At 42.6% G+C, this 21,616-nt stretch overlaps 1 protein-coding gene across 3 annotated transcripts in view; it reads left to right on the forward strand.

Annotated features, from left to right (window-relative positions):
* The window catches only part of TOX (thymocyte selection associated high mobility group box), a 270,368-nt gene that overhangs the window by 133,167 nt on the left and 115,585 nt on the right, over nucleotides 1–21,616 (forward strand). For 2 of the 3 annotated variants that reach the window (XM_006204683.3, XM_072951923.1), the window contains exons 2-3: nucleotides 748–813; nucleotides 18,711–18,953. In XM_006204683.3, the coding sequence (XP_006204745.1) occupies nucleotides 748–813; nucleotides 18,711–18,953 (309 nt within the window). The remainder of the gene's footprint in view (nucleotides 1–747; nucleotides 814–18,710; nucleotides 18,954–21,616) is intronic. The other variant, XM_072951924.1, reaches the window with a different exon arrangement.

Here is a 21,616-nt window from a genome sequence, read left to right on the forward strand (position 1 = left end):
TGCGCTCGTCCTGCCCCCGTGAGTTCCCGCCTCCCTTCTTGTTCCTAACTGGCAAATTGGTATATGGATGTCTATGCATTCGTAACACTTACATGAATTCTGCCTTTGAAGGACTGTGGAGGGGGGAGTCCAGTCATCGGGCCTGCACATTTTTATTGTTACGCGTTGTTGTCACCATCCTTAGCCGTGCTTGTCGTGGCACGTGCTCTTTTCAAATATGATGATAAAGTTAAAAAAAATTTTTAATCATAAGGTGATTGTGATGAAGCCAGTTTTGGTCTGTTACGAAAAGTCTGCACTTTCTCATCTCTGAGAGCCAACTTAGAATGCACTGAGCTGTGCCTTAGTGAGTCTTCCGTCATCCTTTTCGTTCAGAAATCATGCCGTCCATTTAATACTTCATTACAGCCGAACTGCAGTACGTATTCATGGTTCCCAAAATGAGCCATTTTGTTTTACAACAGATTGCGGAGGAAAGGAAGCCATTCATTTCTTGCTTGCTTGCTGTCATTACTAGAGCACTAATTACTCCAAATCACTGACATCCAGGGTCAGGAAGGATGACAACAGAAACGTCAGAGAATAGACGGGCTCTCTTGCTGGGACAGATCTTTTGTATTTCCAACCATGGTATTTTTTTTTTTTTAATGGCTACTGTTTTCCAGTTTGATGGTGAAAAAAAAAAAACCAACAACAAACATGCACACAGTCGAGATTGCTGAATGTTTACTATTATTTCATTCGCAGTTTGACGGTGAGAACATGTATATGAGCATGACAGAGCCGAGCCAGGACTATGTGCCAGCCAGCCAGGTGGGTTAATTAATCTTCTCTGCCTTGTTTCAAATTGTAATTAAACAAATTCAAAGAGTTGCATTGCAAATGAGTAGCGCTATCAGTAACTGCCGCAATCAGGAATAATCATAATTTATAAACAAAGCGTTTAAGCCTTGTTTCCAGTTAATGAGATCGAGCTGATAAAACACCGGAGTTGGCATTTGTTGAAAGATAATACCTTGTTTCCTCTCCAGAACGGCAAACAGCTGTTTTGCCAGCATGATCTTTCCTAAACAGTTGTTTTACCTTTAGGAAATAAAGTCTTTACAGGTGCAGGTTATTTGAGCTTCTGACTATAGACGAGTTAATCATTATAAGCTACGCTTGTCACAGATAGCTTTCATGATCCGCCATTCGGGCAGTTTTCAGTAAAGCGTGACACTGACCCCCAAAATCACGTGGCCAGTGAGCGCTCTGCGGCTGCTTTCGAGCCAAAGTGCGTGATGTGATGCAACCTTTTTTTTTCTTTTTTTGAATTTTATTTTTTATTGAAGTGTAGTTGATTTACAGTGTTAGTTTCAGGTGTACAGAAAAGTGATTCAGTTATATCTATATGTAAATATATATACCTGTATTTTCAGATTCTTTTCCATTACAGCTCATTACAAGAAACTGAATATAGTTCCCTGTGGTCCACAGTAGGTCCTTGTTGTTTATCTATTTTACATTTACTGGTCTGTGTCTGTCAATCCCAAACTCCTGATTTGTGATGGAAACCTTTGAAGGGCGTGTTTGTGTGCATTTCACTGGGAATGGCTGACAAGGTATTTAATCATGAGAAGTGACAGCCAAAGTCCAATGAAAATGTAAATGGTTACATTTATAGAACTGAATACTTGGCTATTTATTTTTAGATACTTAAGACCGGGCCCTTTGATCCAGAGGGCATTTGAAGCAAAATGATAGCTGCCCTGGGGGGGGGGGCTGTAACAGGATACGTAAGAACGTTGTGAGCAAAAATAAATACATAAATAAGTGAGAGTGAGGGAGAGTTCACAAGAGCACTTTGTGGACGTGAACGTGTTTTTTTGTAGAAGAGTTAAACCACGGTAGCTTGGAGTTTCGCGTGTCAGTAGCTACGGCTGTGAGCTCCAGCACAGCGGTTTTCAGGGCCTACATTGCCCAAATAGATTTGATAACTGGGAGGGGTGAGGGAATAGGGAACAAAAATAAAACAATTTTTCTTTATGGTGGTTGTCAGTGAATTAAATCTAATGTATCTGTCAGGGGTGCACTTCATGGGGCTTTGAAATTTCTCTAAGAACAAAATGTCTCAGGCTTAACTCAAAACAGAAGCAGGCCTGCCTCTCTGTGAACTTTGCATTTAGAAGGCATTTCATGATCGCTGCCTTCTCTGGCAGACATTCTGGAAACTACGCTATATTGTTCAGACGAGAAGGTCATCATTGAGTTCAAAGATCCGGACCACGTTTCCTTCCATTCAGCTGAATACCTCTGGAAGGCTGGCTTTACATTTAGAATTCTTACTTAACTGAATTCATTCAGCGAAGTAGCCTCCAAGATCCGTAGGTAGTTCTGAATAGGACTGTTTGATTAAAAAATGAAAAATGTTACTATTAATTTTCTTCTAACCATCAATCCCCAAACTGTACTGACAAGTTTAGTATTACTATTAGATTAAAGAACCCGGTATCATCTCTTTGGTGCCTTTAGGGTTTTGAAGTGTAAGGGCTAATTGAATTTGTTTGAAACAGTAGAAACACAAACTCAATAAGTGATTGCTGTTATAAAGCAGCTGCTCCCTTTCGGAGAATCATTATGTCCGTCTTAAAGACTTTTGGATAAAGGATTGGAAATTCAAAGCATACGCATCGTAACAACTTGGCTCTTTCGTTTTGTAAATTCAAGTGCAATGGATAATATTAAGCCCTGAGTAAAATCTAACAACTAAGATGATTATTCTTAATATCTGAGTCAAGAGTTACCGAGAATGCTTTAAATACCAGCGGTAATTTATGAAGGAGTAAGGCGCTCCAGATATTTTCTGCGCTTTGTAAAGATATGGCGGGTTTGTGTGCCAGGAGCAAACTATTTTTTAATAACGTCGCATATAGGAAAATGTTTTTAGAATGTGCTATTTTAAAAAGTCGCCTGCTATAAGATAATACGTACTCTGGCAGGGAATACACTTCACACATTACGTCAGTTGAATGGCCTTAGCTCAATTTTGTACTTAACGTTTCTTTTGTTTACTGTAATATATAGCATGTTCAAGAATTCATCACCTGGTATTCTTTTAGGGGAATTTTAATCAGTTTACCCCTTTTGGCAGCTATAAATAAGATTTTAGTCGTCCTGCAGGGGAAAAAATCGTCTTGTTCCTTTCCCTCCCTGCCATCAAACATCTGCATAGTTAGTAATCCAAACAACTTGCCTCTTAGTATCACTCAACGATTATAATTCCTGTTCGATTTTCAAATCAGTACATGCTTTGGGACTTACAGACCGAGTTGCTAAGTAGCAGCATATGGTGCACTGCTGCTCCTGTGATGTTGCTGCGAGCAAACAGCATCACTCTAAACTTGAAATGATCTTTCTAGAAAGCCAAGGCTGGCGGGGCTCCAGAACTGGAAGTGCACTGTAAAAATTAATGATATTCTTTTAGACGGTCCCAGAGGGCTCTCTGGCACGATCTGCTGCATGAATTCTATACCTCTTAAGCGGGTGTGTACAAATCCTTAAAATTTTTTTTGCATCTAGCTTTGAAATCAATAAGTGGCTTTTCCATCAAATAACACCACCCTGTGATAAGCCTGATGAGTATATAACAAAAAACCCATGACATTTCCACTTCTCCCTGGCTTTGTTCTTAGAATGTTGACTATTTTCTCCTGTAATAGCTCTAAGTGTGCTGGCCACTCAATCCTTTAAACGCCATTTAACTTTTTCGTACTCCGGATAAAATTTGCACCATACAACACAAGACTTCTTTGTGGGCTAACCGACCCTGTGTTGCTTGATACCTCATGAACTTGTTGGTTCCCTTCTGTACAGTTTGAGGGGAAAAGTGTATGGGCTGGTGGAAGGGAAGCCAGACATGAACAGGGACCACAGACCATCACAAACTCACTCTTTCCCTATTCCTAACCCTAAAATTTGGTTGACTAGCACGCCAGAGGCCACAACAAGGCGCCAGAGGGGACCGGCTGCCCACTGGAGCTCTGCCTCTTCTCCAGAATTGCCCAGGCCCACGCAGACACTCATGCTCAGAGAGCCTTCTGTTTCCCTGAAAAACTCAAGCTCCTTTTCTCCAGCCCTTACCATTCTAGTACCTTCTGTAATTCCTTGTATGTGACTGATTATACTCAAGATACAAATGTTCATTTGAATTAAACACATCCAAAGAAACAAAAGAGGAGCCTGGTTCTCTTGGTAGGAACTGTCTAGGGCAGCAAGGTGATTTATTTATTTGAGTTTCCTTTTCCTCATTCTTGTTCTTCTGCGGTAGTTTCAGGAATCTCCTTTTCCATGGTGACCTATTCATTCCACACTTCCCACCCACACAGGTGACCTTCTCCCCAGTTCTCCAGGTGTAGGGACCCCTCACTTCTCACGTGCGCCTCAGTCCAGGTGCTGCGTGGGACAGGTTGAGAAGGACTGGGCTTTTCCCACAAGAAGGAATCACCTGACCAGGAGAATCAGAAGATATTGCTGGTGTCAGATCATATGGAGGAGCTTCGGTTGCTTGGTTGAACCATGGTTTCAGTAAATCACTTACTCCTGGATCTTGGCCTCAGCTCCGCTAGACCATTTCTTTCTGTTTGTTTTTCCTCCCAGCTCCCTTGCTTCCCTCCCTTCTTCCTTTCTTCTTACAGTCCCTCCTTCCTCCTTCCTTCCATGAACAGTTATCCTTTAAGCTTGAACTAGTTTTTGTTGTTCATTCTGAGCATCATGGTAAACCCTACGTGTTAAGTGTCCTGACCTGAGATCCTATTTCAGATTATTTTCAAGTCATGATCAGCTTTCTTTCAGCTTCTGTTTTCTTCCCCCACTGGAATTCTCTCTTACCTCGTCCCTCAAATCTCAAGATCTGAAGATTAGAAACAGTGATAAACTAGAGCAGTGTTATTTTCCCTAGGCTCCTGTAGCTGAGCATGTAACATGCGTTCCATGCCATCCGTCTCGAGCGGAGGAGCCGAACAGTGTCTGCATGTCTAGGGCCGCTCACGCGTGCGGGTTTCAGGTCTGACTTCTAACCCCCGGGCGCCTGTCCCAACAGCAGCTCAGGCTCAACATATCCATTCGTCAAATCGAAATTCATCACCTCCAGCCTACTCCCTCACCCCCTAAACTTCTTGTTTTCCTGTGTTGCCTGGAGTCGTGAGCGTTGCCACCGCCTACCCCATCACCCAGGACAGAAACTTGGAGCGTCTCCCCGGTGCTCTCAGCCCTGAGTTAATCCAGGGGCGCTGATTCTGTTCTCTGCATTGCTTGTTGGTGTGTCTCCTCTTGTCCTTCTGCACGTTCCTGCCTGAGTGCTGGACCTCCCAGGTTCTCGCTAACTCTGCTCCTGTCACCTCACTTCCACCTTTCCCTCTCTCCTCTCGTGGTTGCTCAGTGACCCAGGTTTCTTCCTGCCTGCACACCTCCTGTCCAGCGCCTCCCCCCGGTCTGGCTGGCGTTTCGGAGGCACGTCTTTGCCCTGCTGTGGCAGGTAGCAGTGCCCCCCCGACTGTGGTAGGACTATTCTTTCTCTCTTGATCTTCTGTGCTGGAGTGATGTCTGACCCATCAAAAGTACGTGGCATCATTTGTTGAAAGATGTTAGGGTGACTCATGTACATGTTCTAATCGCATTCATGCTCTGTCACCTACTTGCAGTGGTTTTCAGCCCTGCAGTTCAGACATTCAGCATTGCCCCTCCATTCCAGGAGCACTGCCCGCCCCCCACCATCCCAGTGTCAACACCACCACAACACGTTCACAAAAGGCACCAGCACTTCCGTCTCCTCAGACAGTTATTCAAGTCCAAGCCTCAAAGAATTAATGTGATAATAGATTAAATAATAGCAGGCAGTTATTCTCACAATAACATCGTACTGCTCTTTATCAAAGGCAATGCAATGGCAGCAGAAACAACAGCTCTTTCCAAGTTCTTTTTCGTACAATATTCTCTTAAATCTACTGTTAGAATTGTAATATTTTGAGATTTCCAAACATATTAATAACTATATATTTTTAATTACATGTTTTCCTAAGGAGAAACCTCTCAAGGTTAGATGGTCAATGAGGTATGACAGCAGGGGCCTAGAAAGTGTCATATTTCCTAAGAGCACTTCTGAAAAAATTCTCTTGACTATAGGCCATAAAATTTCCATGATCATGACATAAATTTGAACTATAAATTAGACCAATTACTTTCAGATTGGCTCCTTTTGGCAGACATTTCAGGAGTCAGGTCAACTTGACTTTTTGACCATTCACCCAATAAAGGAACAAAGCTGCCAGGCTTTGAGGAATCTAGTTAGTCCAGCGAAGTCTGGCATCTTAACGAGCCCGAACTAGTTACTCAAACCAGTCTTCAGTGCAACGTTCAAATGATCACGGCGCGTGGTCCCCGAGGTATTCATTACAGACAAAATCGCGCTTGTTGCCTTGCATACAAGCTGGGTTTTCAATGGGAAGTGAAAGGATGCCTGGAAAAATAGGCCACCTAATTAAGTTAAACTACTCCAGCATTTGGCCTGACATCTTCATTACTCAAAATTAAAGAGATGCTTCACTTGAGCACACAAGTTACTATTGTTTATGTTGTTTTCTTCCTAAATTGGCTTCCTCCATGGAAGTCTGTTTTTCAGAATTATACCTTGAAATAGCTCACATATTTCTTACAGTTTATAAAAATGTCTTAATCACTGTACGGATACCGAACACCGGCGCCGTACAAGCCGGTATCTTAGGGCCCTCGGTCATGAAACGTGCATTAGTCTTTCTGCAGATTTTCTTGATCATTTCCATTTTGGTTGATATAGTTGAACTTTAGATGATTTTTTTTTACCCACCCAGTCATTATTGTTATTATTATTATTATTATTATTATTATTATTATTATTATTATTATATTATTAGTTGGGCATTGACTCTGTTAGCTGTAAATGATCAGTTACGTGAGAAACAGAATTTCTCTAAAAAGTCCTAGGTAGACCATAAAATTTAAACCGAAATTCATTTGTCCAGTAGAAGTGTTTTCTGTCAGCCGTGCTGGCAGAGCTGTTTTGGGAACGTTTTAAAACATAAACACACGTAGAGTGCACCATCTCCTGATTGCCAGCTCCTCTCACCGACACTAATGAGTCTGCTGACAGGTTAAATGCTGTGTATCATATACATTTCCAAGCTGTGGGATGTGCGAACAGGAGACTCATTTTTTATTTTGGAGAACGAATGTTTGCTGCTGAGGACGCCTGAGAATTTTATTATAATTGTCTAATAGTATGTTTTTCCAAGCGTGTGGCATATGCATTTCAGTGATGAAAATGATGAAAAGATCTGAATGGAATAGCACGGGTGGCAGGAACAGATTCTCCAAAAGCATCCAGCTCCCAGGGGAGGATGGTTTGCTCAGTGGGCAACTGTCACGTGACCCCAGGACACTGAGGCACCGGCAGGAGGTGTTGTGAGTCCAGCGCACGGCCCGACCTGTTATGTGCTTGAATTTGATGCATAGTGGAAACAGCCCTCTGGCTTGTTCACAATTGTATTTTGCAGATGTTTTTCTTTAGCACGTGGGCCATGATGAAAAACTAAATGATCCTTCCTGCTAAATTTTGCAATATATAACGTACTAGATTTTCTTTCTCCTGTCACTTATAATAAGCCTGTCACTGAAGAATGTCTGAAAAAACAGGCATGGTATTTCAGGTTAAGAATAGTAACAAGTTGAATGAGGTCATCTTTCTATGCCAACTCCATTTCCAAGACACTTAAAGGTTATTCCAAACAAAAGCTCAAATTTTATTATGCCAATATGTCAGGTCGAAGTGGTTGGGCCCATTTTAGTAAAAGAACACTGAGGCTTGGAAAAGCTGAGGTTTTTTTCCCACACACCCGTATCTCTTCTGAGACCACCATCTTCATATCCTCACCTGCCACTCAAACGCCTTTAACAAAGTGTCAAGTTTCCCTTTGCAGTTTCAGTTCCTTGCTTTCAGAGCAGACTTAGCTGGACTTCCCAGAAACACAAAGAGGGTTGCAGTTTAACCTTTATGTCCGTATTTTCTTTCTTTCCCCTGTGCTTTTTTCTGATCTATGTTATTTCATAATTTGGACCTAAAAAGTTCTAACTATAACCCGAATGATTTGAGATTGATTGGTGGCTATTTTGGAAAATGCTCTCCATACCTTCCTTGCTGTTCGTGAGTTATGATCATTGATCCTGTTGCAAGTGAAGTCAAACAAGTGACTTCTTAGTCGTGGCATCAGATGATTCAAATAGAACCACCCCGGTCTGCAGCTTACAAGGGCTCTGATGGCCACGATTTCAGACCAAGAATGAAGGCTTCCCTGAATGTCACTGCGCCCCCTAGCATCTCAGGAGAAGGCCCACCTTCAGGAAGAGCTAAGCCCACTGGGAGTGGTTATTTTCTGAACACACAAACCAGAGCGGCCTCAGAGGAGTGGGAGCCGGGGGCAGGTAGTGGGCGTGCAGGGGCGGAGCGGGGCCAGCGGCCCTCTGCGGAAGCTGCCTTCCAGGAGGCCTGAGCTCCTCTGTACTGTGAGTGCCGCGCTGTGTATTTGCAATGCTCTAACTTCAGCTGAGCTTCTTGCTTGTCAAGATGATGCTAAGTTTTAGTAGGAAGCTTCTGCTTGGCTGGAAGTTGAGGTGAGCACTCCCCTACCTGCAAGGTAATCAGTGAAGTCGACCCGTAATCATAGTAACTGTCAGTTGGCGGCGACCTGTATCTGTAAGGAACTGACCAGAGGCAGCACAGGTATTGTTTCATTTAATCCTTCCCATGGTTCCTCCAGGATGAAAGTGATTGGCCAAACATCAAAGAGATAATATATAATCAGAGCTCAAGTTCTGGGCCGGGAAGTGCCCAAGTCAGACTCCATCCTTGGTCAGCAAGGCCTCACTTGATTGTAGAACCTTAAGGTCAAAATGTTGGTGTGCTAACCTCAGTCCTTGATCAGACCGCAGTGGCAGTCACTGCGCTGTGTTAAGGCGTGTTGGAACATTCCACATGAAGGTGGCACCAAATGAAATTGCAGATATTTGACCATCTGTTACCTATAAAAGCAGCAATTTCATATTTCAGCCGCAATTTCATACTCCATGTTTGTTCAGTCCCACAGAGAAGCTGTACGGAGGTGAGGCGTGCACGTGTGCCTCTGCTGCTTTTATCCAGAGCGGTGACTCCTCCTTTCCCCTCTTTTCCAGCCTTTTCCATACCTTTGCCACTGTAGCTGCCCCACTTCCTCTGTATTCCCATTACTTTTCTCATCCGGGTCCAGGACCCTCCGCATCCTTTCCTCCACAAAGGATGAGCAAAGTACAGGAGGTCTTTGTGTGGAAGACGTCCCCTCCTTCCGCCCCTGCCCAGGGATCTGGGTAACTGAAGGAGGAGGAATTCTGTCTTCATTAACATCAGGAAATTATCTCCAATTGTTCCACTTTTTTTTGCTTCATCCCTCTCTTCAGCTCCTCTTCAGCAGAAGCTTTGTTGGTAGCAAAGGCTGTAGGAAGTGAGATGATCCTCAGAGATCTTGGGATCCACTTGCAATTTACTTCCTGGTAAAAGATCCAAAGAGTCGGCGTTGCATGTCAGCGGATGACGAGCAGAAACAGCAGCCTGTCCTGCCTTGTTCTGGCCCCTCGGCTGCGGGAGGAGCTGAGCCAGGGGCAGAGGCCGTCTCCTTAGCTCTTGTCCTCTGCTCATCTGGCTTCTTTAGGAAGACTGTGAGTTTACTGATTTCTGCACAGCAGGGAAAAATGAAAAGAATGGCTGTAAACACATACAGTGTGTATTTGAACGTTTACATAAAAAATACATACATACAAAAACAGGCCAATGCTGATTCCTCAACTCCATGCTGACTGCCTGCATGTGATGTAGCAAAAAGAATCTGGCCACAAGCAAAAATCAATTCAACACAGGTTTTTTTTTTAAAAAAGAAAATGTATTAAAGCTCAAAGGCCGTACATGCTTTAAAACAGTATGTTAAAACCCAATGCATTTTATTCAATTATTAAATGGAAAAAAAATTTCTATTCAGTGATGGGTTTCCCCTCTGCCCAACTAGTTCTCTAAACACAAGCAAATCATTTAACTTCTTCGGACCTCATTTTTCTCATCTGCAAAGTGGGGACGTAGTCTCTAAGGTCTTCTCTTGAGTGAGCATTCTGTAATTTCATTTGAGCATAAATATAGAAGTCCAGAACATTTATCCTAAGGAAAAAAATGCATAAGGTTATTTATCACAGTGTGATTCATAACAGAGAAAACTTAGAAATACCCTCGATGTTAGGTAATAAGAAACTGGTGACATAAATTATAGAACATACACACAGTGAGATTGTGCAGTCATTTAAACAGTAATGTAGATGATATTTATTGACATGAAAAATTATTCACAATCAATTTCAAGTGATCAGATCAGATCAAATTATGTGATGGTGTAATAATAATAATGTAGCTAACATTTACTGATATTCTGTTAAGCCAGGATATTGCTTGAATTATTTATATTATCTCGTTTATCTCAATTAATCCTGATATACCCTAAATGAATTGAGTACTGTTACCATCCCTATTTTATAGATTTGGAAACTAAGTTCTAGAAGAATTAAGTAACTACATCTACTAAGAGATGAGATTTGCAAAGAGTGTTTCTAACTCCAGAATCAGACCTTTATGTTCTGACTGGTGTTATGAGAAGCAAAAACAAAAACCCAAAAGAGAATAACAAACACGGACTAAAAAGAATCCTGAAAGATACACATGGGTTAAAACAGGGTGGGTTTTTTGTTTTTTTTCCTGAGTGATTGAATTAGAGTGATTTTTTTAGTGTATATTTTCTTTTTTTCCCCCCGTTAATATGGATTATTTATAAAACAAACCAAAAAAATGTAGAACTGAATTTCGGAATATATAAATATAAACTCAATGTGAGAATTGAAGACATCTGGAAAACTAAAAAGAAGGCTAGACTGCATTTGTACATAAAATTGTATGCTAAGCGATGAAATTTCAGTGCTTTAATTATGCCCTTTAAACACTGAATATGGAATCTTGATGACCTGTTACCAGAGCACCCTTGGGCCCCCCCCCCCAGGGTTGCAGAAGCGGCTCCTCCACCTCAGTCTGCTCTCCCTCATCATCCAGGTATGGTTGTGAGTTGTGCGGGGCAGGACGTGATTTCTTTCCCAGGAGCTTGTTGTTTTGTTTCGTTCTGCTTTTGCTTTTGCTTTTGAGTCAAAGAGGGGGTGCTTAGGACAACTGCATACCACACCTGGTTTTAAAATGTCCCTTAAAAATACAGCTCACAGACTCATGTAGGCCCCCAAACAACACTAAGAGGAAATAAATCCCTTCCCCATTCCAGTATCCTTAATGAATTAAGGCAGGAGGAATGCCCGTATGGAAATGCTAAGGACTTTTCTGGAAGTCCCTGGGGAGTGGCCCTAGTACCAGCCATGGTGTTGGACGTCCCTGCCCTGCCCACCCTTGATCTGGGAATGCTGGGCGCTCTGCTCCCCAGCCCTGGATCCTCAAAGCTGCAGCCTGTTAACCCCACCTCAGGGGTCAGCGCTCTCCCAAACCTGGCCCTCGCAGACATTCTTTGGGGCGGCCTCAGGTTAACTCTGGTTTCCAGTCTCATTCAGGCTTTGCATCCTGATTATTCAATAACCCAGCAAAAAACAGTCCCCGTAAAGGCTTGCTTTGGGCCCAGGACCCCAAAGTCTGTTTTGATCGGGAGGATCAGTCTTGCCCTTGACGTTTTCTTAGAGACCGGAGACCTGACCTCACGGTTGGACCTCTTGCTGCGGCGGACTGGCTCATCTGTCAGTTTTGTGATCCTTCCTTCGTCACTTACTGCATCTCAGCAGAAGTGTCCGCTCGTCTGGTCCTGTTATCAAGGTGAACCCACTTCCAACAGCCCCTGCACCATCCCAGCATTAAGTAATTCCTTTTTGTTTACACTCATATCTCTGAGCTTGACAGTTGAACATGCTGTTTATACCTAAGTTTTTTATCTCTTCTAATTCACTTCCTTTAGAACAAACTGCCTTACAGTTCTTTGTATCTCAAATCACACTTTGCAGGATGCCCTACACATAGTAGGTACACAATGCATGCTTCAATGGTGAATGAGGCACTCATAGCCTTTTACTTCACACGGGCTACCAAAATGAATGAGCACAAATAAAATAAATGTGGGACGTTCTACCCGAAATTGCATTTTGATAACTGTTGCTTGAAAAATTAGTACATTGTGTGTTTTTAAATGAAGATGATTTATTGCTATTGTCTAACATGTGAAGAAAGACCAAAAAATTGTTTGCAGGATCATTGGCTTGAGCACATCAATGGCACTGTTGGACAATTCTCGCTGAGTGTTAGGATGATTTATGTAACAGACCAAAGCTTTCCCCAGTAATACATTATAGTCTCAAGCTATCAACCTTTGTTCATGCAGACACAAAAGAACCTGAAAAATACCTACTTCCGAAGATCCTCTCAAAAGAAATTGGAGATAACATTCTTGCTGTTTAAACTCTCTTGAGAGAAATCAGCGTTACATGCAATATCTTAACTTCTGAAAGCATACAGATGACGTTTATTATTTTTCTAATGAACTTAGTTTACTTTGCTTTTCATTCCGTTGTTTCAATTATGCAACAAGAATTTTGGTAATACAAGACGAAACATGTTTAAACATTGGCATTTGTCTATCCTGAGCGTTCAGGAATTATGTTACAGATGAGAAATTAAGGCATTTCATATACATTTGATGGCTGTGCTATTTATTTATCTTTCAAATAAAGACCTATATGAGGAACATATTTTACAATGTTATAACCATAGCCATATTTTTAGTGTGTGCACGATTGCATGAAGCCATCACATAATTTAAAGATACATACAAGATGATATCTTTTGAATTCTTGTGAGTTATGGGACTTCTTGTCACCACAGATTGAATGCTCTGTATAATGATTGCAATATGTGGACAAAGACACAAATTCAAGGCCCCTCTGGTGGAGAAACTAGATTCTAAAAGAGAAGAAAAGACAAAATCCAGAAGAGATTTCCCATTCTTTGCTCCCAGGCAGGGTATAGTTAACACTCTATCTAGGCAGTATGAAAACATAAATCCTCTGTAGTCAAAAGAAAAATCAGCCTAATTAACATCCCATTTCCAGATGTAATAATATAGGATAAGGACAAAAATAAGAACAGGCCGTGGTGGAAGGAAATGGGCAGCAGAAGGAGAAAATAACGTCACCAGGACACCCAGGTCACGACTGTGGGAAGCACTGTGATGAGAGGGGAATGCGAGCCTGTCACTGAACAGACGGGGGGACGAGTGCTTCCAGAAATCAGGGGAGAAGTTTCCTTTCTACCTTCACTGAAATGGGGGTGCAGGCGGAGCGGGACCTGGGGAGGACAATGGCTTTAGTCAAGCGGCTGGAAAGGTCCCCAAAAAAACAAATCAAACCTAATTACCTTCCTAAGCCCATCTCTTGATTCTTGTCACAAAAATGACCCATCTGATCAGCAATTCGATAAGAATCTCCCAGGAAAGACAGTCTTTCTTCGGACACAAGACAGTACGTTAGAAAGTACAGCTTCTGCTGCAGACTTAGCCGCTTAAATCTGGGGTCTCAGATTCATCCGCCTCCCACGTGGGTCTGTAGGATGGGGCCGCCTCGCGCCCGGGGCAGGCCCGCCGCAGGTGCTCTGCAGGAGCCGAGTTCCGCACTTGCCTGAGCTCCTCAGCATCCTTCGCCTGTTCACCGTTTCCCACTACCTTTTCTTATTCTTTAGTTTCAAAAATGCAACTTAGTTCCATTAAAATAAAGGCAAAAGCTATTTATGGGGAGCAATAAAATGAATGCATTATGTATGAATGGCCTGCACTTGGCTTCAGTATGAGGTCTGATCGATGGTAAATAGGCTGAGATTCCTTCATAACGAAGTCTAAACCTCTCCTATTCGGTCTATAGTTGTTGGTGTTCTTGGACACGACCCAATCCGTGGCATCTGTCAACCCATTTGACAATAACCGTGGCTAGGCTGAAGCTGCCCTTTGTCCAGAACTTTCTATGTGGCAGACATATCGCTAGGCTTCTCACCTATCGTATGTTTTTGCTTTGATGCTTATAAGGACCCCTGAGGGTCACTGTAAACTGAGGCTCACCAGGAGCGAGAAGCCTGCCCCGGACCCTGCACTGATAACATGCTTCAAGGAGCCCGGAGCAGCGCTGACTGCCGGGCTGCAGAGGCACCAGCTTCCCAGCACGCTCTGCGGCCTTCTCATCTGGCACCGATGAAGCGTCCTGAGCCTCTCAGCCGGTCCAAATCTGTCTCCTCATTAGGGAAAGATGTGGCGCTTTGTAAGCTAAATGTGCAAATGCCAGTGGTAAGGTTTTAAGAAAAATGACTTGAACTAGTCACGGGGTCTATTATTTAGAACCCTAAAAATAGTCTCTTGAGGATGATACTGTTCTGAAATTACTACTTGAAGGCTTCCAGCAGTCCCCTGTGGCCTTTGAAAAGTTCATCTATATTCCAGCATCAGCCAAGCTTCGTGAGGGTACAGCCCACCCTACTCATCTTCCATGACTCTTGACTCTTGCTCACTGGACACACACAGGCCCGCAGAGTCTCCGGGTCAGGGGTGGAGCCGGCAACGGCAGATCCCAGCACCAGCAGCAGAATGAGACTGGCCTGTGTCTAGGACCAGTGAGAAGCTTAGGCTCAGAGAGAATCTGGTGGAGCAAGAGTAATATAATTTTGAGTTCTTTGAAGCATGGAGATCATGCAGACTGGCTACAGTGTAGAGCAGACCCCTTTGCCTGCTTCTTTGTTTCCAGTTTACCTTCCTTAACATGGTGACGATCCAAGATAAAATTTAATGCATTGACTCGAGTTCCATACCGTTAATTAACCCTAAGTACTTCTCTGCATTTGTGTAGATGGTCACCACTGACTTTTATCATTTCTTGGGGTGGAGGCAGCTATGTGGCTCAGACCGCTGAGAAGATTCTGATCTCTGGATGGGGAGGGGTAAGGCGCTCTCAAGGCTGATGGGAAGATGGTACCACCTTGGAAGCTGGCACCTGCTGGGTGCACTGGAACCCAGCCCCACAGATTCTCAGAAGACGTGGACTGACTCCTTGGTGGTCTCTTAGACGAAGACAAAAACAACATAGCCCTGTGTCTCATAGGGATATGCAAGGGTCTTAGGGAGGATCAAATGATCTTTGGTCTCAACAGAATTGAAGAATGAACCAAGTCTCGGGAATACTGGGCATTTATTCAAGCCCATGGAGTAACAGCAGTAGATCCATAAACTTCATGACTTTGAAGAACCACCTTCTCATTCATTCACTGGTGTATGCATTCATTCAGAGATTCATTTGTTAATTCATTCAACAAACAGAACATTGTTTATAATCAGCCAGCTTCACGGGGAATAAGGGAAAATATTAACTCATATCTGATTGTTACCCCAAAACTGCAGGTCATCTCGAAGACATAACTTATAGGGTTAAGTCAGACTTACTCCTGTTAAGTTTTAAGAAACCAAAATCAAGATGTTATGCCATTAAGATCTATGTTGAAGAACTACCCTATTCATTTCCAAATTAAAAAATAATTAGCAATTAGTCTGGCATTGAAGTTGTTGTGAGCTCTGTGACATTTTGACATTTATACAATTACCACGATACTTTTATTTAGTATCAGTTACACTGTAATAGATTCCTTGCAAAAAAAAAAAAAAACCTATCTCATGACTTCTAATGTAAAGAACAGAAACTACTAAGTAACCTTCTGTTGTTAAAATTCTTGATCCACATAACTCCCCATTACCGGCTAAGTTGTGGAATCTGTGGTTTCGGTATGTAAGTGCATGGATTAAGTAAATTTAACATGTAATTACATGAAAATAAACCATGTAGCTTAAATTGCAGTCCAATTGTTATCACTGGGTGTAAAGTGATACCAATTAAACCTTCCTTTAAAACACTGCAAACTAAGATTTAACTCCTGGAGAATTTCTAGAATGTAAAGTTACAGTGTACCATAGGCAGAGTATCCCTGAGTGTTTTCAGAGGTTTAATGGCATTTATAAAATTAAAAGCATCTTTTTCCTTTATGGCTGGCATTAATTCTACCTTATTCAGGAAAGTTTCAAAGATACAGATCAATAGCTTCAGCCTTTGAAATGTTGACAAACAAATTACGAATACTTGTGCTCATATAGAGTAAGTATTTGATTTTAATGGGATGGGCATTGGGATGGAATTTGGGAAGAGGAAAAACTTGATACTAACGCTGTTACTAATTCTTAAATTATGAAATTTTGTTGATCAAAAACAGTTGAGTATTGGCAACTTTGTATCATTCAACTTAATAAAATAATAGCAATTAAACTACTTTTAGTAGTATCAGCAATAACAATGCCTTCCTCTTTCGTATATTCATCCCTCAAATGTAGTGAGTTGATTGTTTACCAGCTGAGTGAAAGTTGTTTAACTTCAGACACTCAATTTTCTCTTTAGGAAAACAGGGTAATAATAGCTACACAAAGGGGCTATTGTAAGGATTGGATGAAGACAGTTTAGTCAAAGGACTCAATACAGCGCTTTACGCGAATTCAGCGTTAATAAACGTGCTTCCTCCCCCCCGCCCATTTTGCATCTTTCATGTTTCTTCTTATATGAATACTTATAGTAGGGGCTGATGGTTTAGATCTACAGATTCAAGGTCTAAAATATCTCAGGCAAGCAAGAGTTTAATCAAACTTGCAATCTTGACACAGGGCACTAATATATTTTTCTGACGAGATAGATACTGTAAACAGAAAAATTTGGTAACTGATGTTTGAACTTCTAGTGTGGGTGATTTTTTTTTCTTTTAGCAGAACTTCAGATATTTCAGAAAAATTATCTGCAGAGATGAATCAAATCTTTCCTTCCTACACCCCTAGTCTCTAATCCACACGTGCCTCTACATGACCCAGTCTCAGTGCCAGATGCTCCAAGGAGCTCTTCATTTAATCATGTCTTCTGACAAAACCTCAACAAATATATCAAAACTCGTACAACATTTAGCAAGTGCAACTTGAAGATTTTCTTTCTGTTAGACAAATAGACGCCATCTGGAAAAAATAACTCCAGGCGCTTGGAAGCAGGAGTATGGAGCTTATTGGCTGCACACCCCGTGAATACCTTACACTGCTTTCCTTGGCGCCTGCCCTCTGCCTGCTCATTTCAGATCTCACACAGTCCAGCAGGGCTGCTGTCAGACAAGCGAGTCCTTGTCACCCACGCGCTCAGACTCCAGGAAGAAGCGCTTACTTTGAGAGACAGGCTCACGAGAGTTATCGGGACCCAATTTGTGTCCTTCGTGTTATGACACCTGATCTCCAAAGACCGCTAAATATCACTGTTTTGATATGAATGGGAACAATGTTGTAGTATTCGGTTCCTCCTTATATGTTCAGTGTTTACCACATTCCATGTCTACGCAGGCGTGGCCTCATATAATCTTTCCTTCCGTCTTTGTTCCCTCCCTTCCCCTTTTATCTAAAAGCTACTTTCTGTAGGCAAATTCATAGAGACAGAAAGTCGAATGGCGGTCACCAGGGGCTGGGGGGAGCAGGTAGAGGGAGCTATTGTTCAGTGGGTGCAGAGTTTCGTTCTGGGGTGATGAAAGAATTCCGAGCATAGACAGTGGTTATGGTTGTACAACAATGTGAATGTACATAGTCCCATGGAACCATACACTTAAAAATGGTTAAAATGGTAACTTTTATATTATGTATATTTTATCAGAATAAAAAAGAATATTAAAGATTTTAAAAAGCAAAAAAAATTAAAAATCTACTTACTGAAAGAAAAAGCCCACGTTACTTGTTTTACTTATTGACTTTTATTCCTAAATTAGTATTATAATACTATTAGTGTCATTTTTGCCTTTTGAAATTGGCCAAACTGAATTTAAATGATTGCAATGTTATTTATCATGTTTTAGAGGAAAATTAAATAAGTGAGAGTAGTCAGAAGTCAGGAAAGCCATGTTATTTTTATTTTGATGACATAATCTTTGTGATAAAAATAGCTTTTAATGGCCTTCTCTTCATATACCAGACTTTCTCTGCAACCACACTTGTGCAACGTACTTAAGTGACTTCTTTCCTAATTCTCTTTCTTTGGTGCATTGTGAGCACATGGTTCTCCAAAACCTGAAAGCAATTGCCCCAGAGCTTCTGGAATTCATTTTATTACATCTCACAATCTGAGCAGTAGTGAGCCCTATGAAACATGTTTGATCAAACATTAATTTGATAAATTGCCTTCCTGCCCCACAATTCCCATGAAAAAAAAAAAGGTATTGAGCTAGATTAAAACTCTGGAAAATTTTAACGGGGACTTTGAAATCTGGTTGAGTCCAGCTTCTTGGGAACATAAAGCTGCCTTATGGAGGCGCTCTTTATGCGGGAGATGGACAGGCCTTTGAGGTCAGTCCTTCCGTGCATAACAGTGAAACGGCGGCGGGATAACCTTACCTGCCGAGTCCAGGATGCTGCTGGGAGTATCTGAAGGGGTCCTGTGCGTTTGTTCACGACGATGAAGAGAAGGGGTGATAATTTGCAACCATGTCCCTGTTCTCTTTTCAGTCGTACCCTGGGCCAAGCCTGGAAAGTGAAGACTTCAACATTCCACCCATCACCCCTCCGTCCCTCCCCGACCACTCGCTGGTGCACCTGAACGAAGTCGAACCTGGCTACCACTCTCTGTGTCACCCCATGAACCACAATGGCCTGCTCCCGTTCCACCCGCAAAACATGGACCTCCCCGAAATCACCGTGTCCAACATGCTGGGGCAGGACGGCGCGCTGCTTCCCGGCTCCATCTCCGTGGTAAGCGGGGCTCGCTGATTTGCGCGGGGGAGGGGCCGGCGGCGGGGGAGGGGGGCCGGCGGAGGGCAAGGTCGAATTCAACGCGAGACGCTTTGAATTGTCGTAATGTGGCTCTCTGAAACGAGGAATACATTCTGACCTATGGCAGAGGTTCTCCGTAAGTCCTATAAAATCCTAAAGCAACTTTCCCTCTTATGTTTAAGTAAAGACAAAATCAATTAATTACATACTCAATTAGTCGTATTTATAATCCAAAGTACTCAATATCATGGGACACTGAATGTCCGGTCATGTGGTCAAACTGTCTTACTTGCTTTCAGATAAAAAGTTATTGGAAAAGGTGCCCCATCTCATCTACTGCAGGTTCCTCCCCACAAGCAGAGTCCCCCATCTTCTGAACAAGAACTGCCAGGAGAACTCGTTTCTTCCCTATTTTCCGCTCTCAAATTCCGCAAATTTACATGATAGGAAAGCAAGAAAACCATTTTCATTGTTTGTTTGGAAGGTGTAACTGGGGTGATCAAAACTTATCCCTGCTAAGGTGCTTCAGTCTGCCGGCCTTGTTGTCACTCTGAATCTTCTCATGTTCAGCCAGTCTCAGATTTACCTAGAAAGCTAGCAAAAATTAAATTCCTAGCCCCTACCTTGGGTGTTGAGGGGTCTATAATTTTTTAACAAGCGTCCCATACTTAAATGCTGACATCATGAAATCTGTCCTTGTGATTTTTATGTCATCTAAGAACTGAATACTTTCTCTGTGTCTCAAGGAGTCAAATATTTTCAGGAGTGTATGGCTGAGGGCGGGGCTTTCTACCATGTCATAAAACTTTCTCTCAGGTTGACAGTGACTTCTAATGAGCATCCTTTGGTTTCTGTTCAATCACTTAACAGTCCAGCCATCTCTATTGTCCTTTCTGTAAGTCCCTCAACAGGGCTGCCACATTCACAATGAACAAATCAGCTCACGTGCTCGTATTACGTTGTTTCTGATTGGAAAGTGTCTCATGTTAGCACTTACTGAAACCACTGGGGGATGTGACTCTAACTTGAGTGACTTCACAAGAAGGTTTTTCTGTTAATCATAACGTAGAGGGGGAAGAAAAGGAGAGGTACAAGAAACCCCACAGAAGTTTTGGGGAATGAACCCCAGAGCCTTGTGCCTCGGGGCTGGTGGGGTGTAGGATTCTCCCGAGAACTGGCAGCCGGCTGGGAGGCCAAGTGGGAAGGGCTTGTTTCCAGCACCAGTACTGGCAGAAAACTCAGCACCGTTGCCCTGGTTTTTAGATTATGTTCCACTTGTATAGATTATCCTAAGCGTATTAACTATGACTTCATAAAGTAGAAAACAGCCTTTTAAGAAAACACGCTAAATGTGTAAATCTGAATAATGTTGTACTTAAACTACTAACCTTGGAAAGTCACAAGCCTATTCGTCTTCAGGGCCAAGCCTTCAAACTGGTTCACGAGTCAGCGAGGCATCCAGGGCATGCCTTCTAGGCTCCCCGTTCATGGAGAAGGGGAGGAAGGATGAACACGGTGTGTACAAAACCACTTCTCCTCTCCATGCTGCCTTGTCTGTGTGTAAAGTTGGGCCATGGGCTGGAGAGTGAGATGCTCAGTTATATTTTTGAGGCATAGCTGTGGTCTCAAAACCCCATTTCCTTTATGTAATTTGCCTTCTTAGCATTCCTAGGACCCTCTCAGTTCACCGTTCACTCTCTGAGAGGGGCTTGTGCCCCCTCAGTATACAAGCATCTGGGATCTCCCCAGATTTGCTGTCCTCGGTAGACGCCATCCTCAGATGGCACACTCAGGACTGCACCTCGTCACAGCCAGGAAACACGCCACGTTCTAGGCCCTTCCTCTCCTGTGCATCCCTCTTTCCCTGTCAGGAGTTTCTGCTCATTCTAATTCTTTGTGCTTTTTCCATGCAACCCCCTGTCAAAAAATAGACTGAGGTATTTTTCCATGAACATGGTATTTCTCTTGGAACGTTTACCACTTTCCAAGGCAGAAGTGCCCTGTTTGGCCTAAGCCGAGTGAGTGGAGCTCCAATTTGCCGTTGTAGTTCTTGGTAAGGTGAGTCTTGCGGGTTTTTTCATGGGATGGTGAGCCTTCCCAGTGCCTCCAAACCACATCGTAAGGTGGACGTCTATTTGCCGACGCACAGTTCTGGTCCTAGCATTCTGTGATGTAGGTAAACAGCTACTCCAACAAATGTACATACGAATTTTGGCGAGACTTTAGATTGACTCCAGCACCGTCCAATAGAACTTTCTGTGGTGGTGGCTCTTCTGCTATCCAGTGTCCAACAACAGGAGTCATTGGCTGTTGAGCATTTTGAATGTAGCTAGTGTGACCGAAGGACTAATTTTTATTTAATTACATTTTAATTACTTTATATTTAAGGTAGCCACATGGACCTAGTGGCTATTATACTAGACAGCATAGGTCCAGTTAGTGATGTTGATTTAACATTCAGTCTGTATTAAACCCATTGTCTAAGCCAGTGGGGTCTTGGAGAAAGTAACTGAAATCTGTTAAGAATTCTGTTTCAAGGCTTGGATCTCTAGGAGCCAGAGTTTGATATACTGAAAAATTGCAGTGCAAAGCTAATAAAGTTGGAAAGGCCAACTTTATTGGAGTCTACCAATTCCTCTGAG

Source organism: Vicugna pacos, chromosome 29 (genome assembly GCF_048564905.1).
Source record: "Vicugna pacos chromosome 29, VicPac4, whole genome shotgun sequence".
Classification (NCBI taxonomy): Eukaryota; Metazoa; Chordata; class Mammalia; order Artiodactyla; family Camelidae; genus Vicugna; species Vicugna pacos.